This window comes from Anneissia japonica, unplaced genomic scaffold (assembly GCF_011630105.1).
Source record: "Anneissia japonica isolate Jap-2015-1 unplaced genomic scaffold, ASM1163010v1 scaffold287731_len276475_cov178, whole genome shotgun sequence".
Classification (NCBI taxonomy): Eukaryota; Metazoa; Echinodermata; class Crinoidea; order Comatulida; family Comatulidae; genus Anneissia; species Anneissia japonica.
In genome coordinates this window covers 192,568-199,316 of record NW_022726568.1, presented here as the reverse complement: position 1 = coordinate 199,316, position 6,749 = coordinate 192,568, and the positions used below count along the sequence as shown (strand labels likewise).

At 32.0% G+C, this 6,749-nt stretch overlaps 2 protein-coding genes across 2 annotated transcripts in view; one reads left to right on the top strand and one right to left on the bottom strand.

Annotated features, from left to right (window-relative positions):
* Positions 1–1,342, bottom strand: part of LOC117113305 (armadillo repeat-containing protein 4-like) — a 30,728-nt gene extending 29,386 nt beyond the window's left edge. Inside the window, exon 1 of the mRNA XM_033256613.1 lies at positions 1,208–1,342. The gene's annotated coding sequence lies outside the window, so the exon portion shown is untranslated. The remainder of the gene's footprint in view (positions 1–1,207) is intronic.
* Positions 1,343–1,673: 331 nt separating this feature from the next.
* LOC117113309 overlaps positions 1,674–6,749 on the top strand; it is a 9,440-nt gene continuing 4,364 nt past the window's right edge. Inside the window, exons 1-2 of the mRNA XM_033256620.1 lie at positions 1,674–1,991; positions 4,234–4,449. Of these exons, the coding sequence (XP_033112511.1) occupies positions 1,914–1,991; positions 4,234–4,449 (294 nt within the window). The 5' untranslated portion in view covers positions 1,674–1,913. The remainder of the gene's footprint in view (positions 1,992–4,233; positions 4,450–6,749) is intronic.

Here is a 6,749-nt window from a genome sequence, read left to right as displayed (position 1 = left end):
CTCAGGGGTTGAAGTAGTACACCATTTTGATTTTTTCCGAAATCGGTCAACTTTTATCGAAGTTATCAACTTTTGAAAATTTCATTAAAATTCGTCATTTTTTTCCAGAGAATTGCGAGTAATAAAGTTCATTTTTTTAATAACGAAGATTAGTTTATATATCTAAGAGTTTATTTGCCAAATATGAATGTAATACGAGGCGTAGCAATATTTTTTTTGGCACCGCAAAACCGACAATCAGCTGTTGATCGGCCATCGTGTACACGAGGTAAACCATAACGATCTTAATGAAAGTGCTGCATATAAACGGCAATATTTTTCATGTAAATAAAATAAATATGAGTTCAAAAAGATAACTAAATGATACTTAAAGTATTAAAATATACTTTTAGCTATTAATGATTATCTAAAAAAATAGTTAAATATTTAAGGATTGAAGTGGATATTAACCATAGGATGATTTCGAGAGAATTGTGAGACGATGCTAGTTTTTGTTGCAAGAGGATGACGTCATGCGTAATGGCCAATGAAATTCGTCAATAGTCGGGGGGTGGGGGGTGAGGGATAGTTTTAATTCTATTTTCAGAATTGTGGGTCAAAGGTCATCTGAAAAATTTATAAATTTTTCGGGTCGTTTGCAGTAAAAATTTACAATCAAATGTACACTATGTTATTAGCATTTACAAAAATTAACAGAAATATATGGCAAAAAGTGACAGAAATATTATTGTTAATGTTATTAACATGCAACTTGCTATTCACGCACTCATAAACTTCAAATGTTTATAAAACCGTAACCAGTGGCTCAATTTTCCTGAGAATAAGTAGTTTTTTGTGCTATTATTTTTTTATTTTTTTATATTCAACTTTGTATTTATCATGTGGTACCTATACATGAGCACCGTGCCGTGATTAGTCCGTCTATTAGACTAGCAAGGCCTAGGACTAGCCTAGGCCCTAGGAGGCCCTATTCTAGATAGCCTATCTACAGGCTTAGAGGCCTAGGCCCCTACCCCCTAGGCTAGGCCTAGGAATAGATTAGGCCTAGGAATAGATTAGGCATAGGCCTATGGCTACGCCTAGGCTAGGCCTAGTCACCGCTCTCTGCCTGCTGTGACGTGTGCTTTAAAAATCATCGCTTAAATTAATGAATTTGATACTTCCTTATATACAGGTTATTTCATATAAAATACATCATATATCTTACCTTTAGAAGCTTGATAAATTTATAAGAAAATACAATAGGCCTATTATTTGCTATCAGTAACACCAAGCACTTGCATTTGATTTGTTTTCCTTTTGATTCTCAGGTCTCCCGTCAAAATACTGGTTGCTAAGTAACTCAAAAAGGCGCATGCGTACATATAGGTACTAGAATTCTTCACTGCCGTTGTAATTTGTATACGGGCTCTAACTTTAACCATTAAAGTTGTCGTATGTATAATATTTAAACAGAAGATCATATTTTCCTCTTTATATTACATCACAAATAAACTTAGGCAGGTGAATATGCGATTCATTCTTGTGAAAGAATTTATATTCTCGCTGTGTAGACATGATAGTGACCGTCTCAATCAAGACTATCAATACTTTCATCGTTGGGGGCGCAAAACAAAAAAGTTAGTTGCGCGTCTCGTAACCAGGAAGCTGCTAGGCAGTACCATGCCAATAGTCATTATGACGCGCGCATGCCGACCTGTTGAGTTTCTATGAGACAGGATCAGTTTACAAAACAAACAACTCCGGTTATTTTGGTCAACAAAAGTGTTTAACAGTAACACTTTCAACTTTTGTGCTTCCATTTTTCACACAGGAAAAATAGGCCTACATTGAATTGCAATAGTTTAAGTTATTTTCATCAAGCAAAGATCAGGTGGAGAATTTGGGAGATTATTTTGTTTTGTAATATCATCATGTCTGCCTTGCACTGGGAAGCACTGAGGAAGCAAAGAGTTATAGATAAGAAACATCATCAGGTACTTGAAGAAAAGGTAAGGATAATTTTAAATTATCAATATTTATTCAATTCAAAGATTAAAAGTTAAGTCTCATAATTTTCTTGCACTTCGTAAACTGAGACTTCAACAATCCAAAAATTTTAAGGCTAAATATTGCATTTTTATAATTTTATTAAAAAATACACTCAAAATCAACACAAAGCTTGAAAAAAAAAAATTAACATAAAAACTCGAATATAAGCCCAGTGGGCTTAATCTTAATAAGAAGCCCATCTGGCATTGAAGCCCATGTTGAAAAGAAGCCCATCCAAAATTTTCCTAAAAAAGAAGCCCACCAGGGCATCAATTCAAGATTTTATTATGGCATATGGCAGGGCTCGAAATTTGCACTAGCAAACTAGTAATTTGCTAGTAGGTTTGTCATAATTGATGGGCAAACATTCACAAACCAGCAAATAAAAAAAATGATTGCTAGTTGCAATATCTATACAAAATATCTTGTAATTAGCCTAGTAAGTAAAACAAATTAAGTCAAGTAAAATATGAAAGAAAAGTTACATAAACTGGAAACTAATATAATATAAAATTAATATAAAATAAAGTTTATTTTATATTATATTATTTTGAAAAATTCCAAGAGGTACATCTTTAATATAAAAAAAATCACAGATATAAAATAATAATTGAATACATATTATATACTTAATTTATTTTTGAAATAAATTAAGTATAAAGTAAATTATTCAATTTTTATTTTGTATATCTGTGATTTTCCATAATATGTTCTGAAACTGCAGTGAATAAATGTACAAGGTATAGAAATCAATTGCTTATACTCATTTGGCTATTTCTTTGTGATATTTATTGTACTACACTAACTATAACAGAAAATATTATATTACAAAATTGAACACACAAATTTCAATAGAACAATCGTAATCATTAGTTGTTATTTTCATACAATTTATTTTTCAAAAATAATATGTTGAGTTGGTATCAATATATTTTACTAGTTGAGCAACTCATTATGCTAGTTACATTTTTGGCGACTAGCAAATTTTAGCAATAGGTTACTGTGGCTAAAAAGTAAATTTATAGGTCTGTATGGCCTGATAAAGTATATAGTTCATGAATTACATTATCCCCCCTCCCCCACCCATTTCATACCCAGCTCCTCACTACCACTTTTGTAAGAATCCATAGTTTGGTGTACCGTATTTGCATCTAGCTGCTTTGATAAAGAAAAATACACTTCTTTTTTTTTTTATAAGAACACATTTTATAAGAACAATGAGGCTGAAATTGCTTAAAAATTAAGAACAAAATAAGAACAAATTGAGGCTCAGTAAAATGTTAAATGAAATTTTTATGCAAAAAAACCAAAAATTATGGCCTTCCCTATTTGTACCCAAGTTCAGTGTGATTATTATAATACTCTCATAATACAGTTCAGTAGATCCATTTTTAGCAGAGCCTTTTTTCTCGGGCCATTTTTGACCAAGGCGACTTATATACTGTAATAATTTGAAGTTTGAAAAGTGTGTAAAATAAGAACAAAATAAGAACATTTTGAGCCTGAAATCGGCCAAAAAATAAGAACACTGAGCCTGTGCCAAAATTTACTGGTTCTTATAAAAAAAAAAAAAAAGTGTAGTTCGATATAATATCTGGAAAAAGTCAGATTGACTTTTTAAACCAAAAACCTCCACAAATTTCAAGATTAAATTTCATTCCCTTGTATGTCCTTTTCTTTTTTTTTAGAGTAACATTCTCATTTCTTATGGGCCTTGCCATTTTCATTGCTATTACAGTACTGATAGATATATACTGAAATAATTAAGGGCGCATAGAAAAAATTATTAGATTATCACTCTTTTAAAAAAAAAAATTGATGAGGGAGGGCGTATACAATAGATTATTTCGCTTTTGTTTATCGATGAGGGAGGGACTGTTTATGTAAATTGGCTAAGTAATAGTACATATTGTATAAAAACTGGTTTAATTTTATGGTTTTTTAAAGAAAATGTATTTGAAGTCACAAAATTGCATTGTTATTTTTATGCTGTTAAAATAACTGATGCGGAAAAAAAAATTTTTTTATTCCTGCATCAACATTTCCCAAATTTTTTACGTGGGCGGGAGTGATAATCTAATAAATTTTTCTATTTTCCCTAAATGTTGCACTGTTATTTTAAATTGTTACTCTCTAGGCAAATAGTAAGCTTTTCTTTTTGTATGTTAATATCTTTTCTTTTCACTCCCAAAAAACAATTAGAAACAAAAAGCAGCTGAACAAAAACTTGAGGATGAGCGACTCAAATTTGAGAAAACAAACACAGCAAATTCATACCAGCGAGAACTTGCATCATCTAGGTCTGGGAACAGTCAAAAGACACCTCACTGTCATCATAACCAAGATGCAGAAAGAAGACTGTATTCCAGAGATAGATGCAAGATGGATTATAATGCTAAAATGAGTGCCAGATATAATGTAAGATTAAATATGTATATATATATATATAAAATCAAAACAAGATGACGCTTGGTTACAAATTCAACATTTTATTGCACTACAGGCTGTTTCATGAGGTACTTCCTCAATCATCAGGTGCTAGGCTCTGAATGAGACTGCAGATTAACAATCATGCATGGTGGAACTGTTAATTGCTGTATAGATTATATTGTTATATAGTTTATTGGTAAATAGGTTAATTAGTATACTCATTATTATTCATAGAGGTGATTAGAAGCTCTGTATTGTATAGGCCTATGTATATTGGTACCGCAGTAGAAATTTTCTTCTATGCCTACATGCACTAATCAATTCATTCCTACGGTTAAGTGAGCTTAATTCAGGGTCACATATAATGAAATATTTCTCGAGCAAACACAGATTACAGCGTTTACTGATATTGGAGTATGGTTTGCATTTACCTAATATTTTCCACTTAATTTCATATTTTATATTATCGGCTTTAAGTTTCCAAATGTATTGGCTGAGTGCCGTGCCTGTCTCTTATACACATCTAGATGTGTATAAGAGACAGTCGCACAACCACCTAGATTGGATTGGATTTATTCAGTGAAAACACCAAGGATAGTAGGGTCCTTCTGGTGGCAATTTGGCAGTACACCAGGAGACAATGCCCTACTCTTTTCTGAAGTGTACTGCATTCTTTAATGCAAGATGCACACAGAACCAACGGCTTAAATGTGTCCTGAAAGACGGTGCGCTAATTGTAACTTGTATTTCAGCCCATATCAAATGATGATGTACTGTATTTTTTTAGGTTATTTGTAAAAGCCATATCCTGGGCTTTTGCCCAAGGAAAGGCTGGTAAATTAGGCAGAAAGTAAGGGGTGGGCCTATACCTAAGGTGTCCTACTCTTTCAAACTTTAGATTAGAAGTGTTGACTAAACTTGAACATGCTGTATTAAATGTTAACCATGTTTACAACCAATTTCTAGAAGCAGATATTATTACCAAATTACACTATGCTTTTTCTACAAATATTTCTTTACAAAGGAAGTTGAGATTGATAAGTTCCGTAAAAATTTTGTAAAATTAGAGTGTCAAAAATAACCAAAATTAAGCATGTTCAAGCATTATAGTAGTTTAAGATCTGCATAAGCCAATTCGTGGTTTAAACTGTGCATGCGCGTATACAGTGGTATCCTAGGTCAATCGATATAAACCTTTGTTGTATGTATGTTTGTTTACGTCAATGACCTTGATACGAGCATGCACAGTTCAAACTCCATTTTGGCTTATTACTGAGCATCATTCATTTATAAATTTATTTTAATATAAACTTATTTATTTATTTTATTATATTGAACTAATTTATCTGTACTATGGTGTATTAACAAAACCATTTGTATTGTTTATTGGCCATCTATCTGTGTTCTCAATTTTAATCAGTTTTTTTAGTTTTAAGTTTCCTCTTCAAGTTGTGAACGCACCAATCTTCATTAGGATAAGTTTGATCATCGCGAATTCATTTAATTCGAAACGTTTGATTTTCAGCTATTTTCGTTATTTTTTCGCACATTTCTCTTCATAACTTTACTTCTACTTGGCCGATTTTCGCAATTGTTCTTTTATCCTATTCCAAATTTAGTAATAGGTTTAATAATCTTAATTTTAATCCATAAGGTTGCCAAATCTCGTCGGACTTTTTGCTTTTGTAACCAGTTTTTCCAATTTTCCCTTGTAAACCTACGGTTTTAGTAGAGATGTGGCGAATCGCCAGAAGTTTTTATGTAGCAGCCCTGCTGATATTGGGCCGATTTTCGGCATTGTTGTGGCAACATGTAGCTTTATTTATAACCTAAAACATATGTAAAAATCAATTTGATTGGTTAATAAACGACGTCAGAATTTTTATTTTTGTAAGAATGAACCAGTAGCAAGTCAGTTTGAAGCCAATGCTTTAGAATAGCAAACAAGTATTCAACCGTATTTTTGAGCAGAAGAAGCTTAACTTTAGAGTTAAAATTTAGAACGTTATTTGCATTTACTTGAATATTATTTTTATTTTGTCCTCCGTCTTATGTTTTTGGCAAAAACCATTTGCTAAAAAATGAAAAAAACAATTTTTAAATTTATTTTTTTTCCACCCTCCTCTGACGATCTTTCAAAAAATAAGTTTGCAAAACAAGGTACAGTATAGAAAAAGTCTCGCCTCACTATGAAAATTCTTAAATTTGGGCCACATGCCTGCTGTTCACTACTATATACATAAATAACTAGAGCCTTGCAGGCGTCAACGTTCCTATGCATGATACAC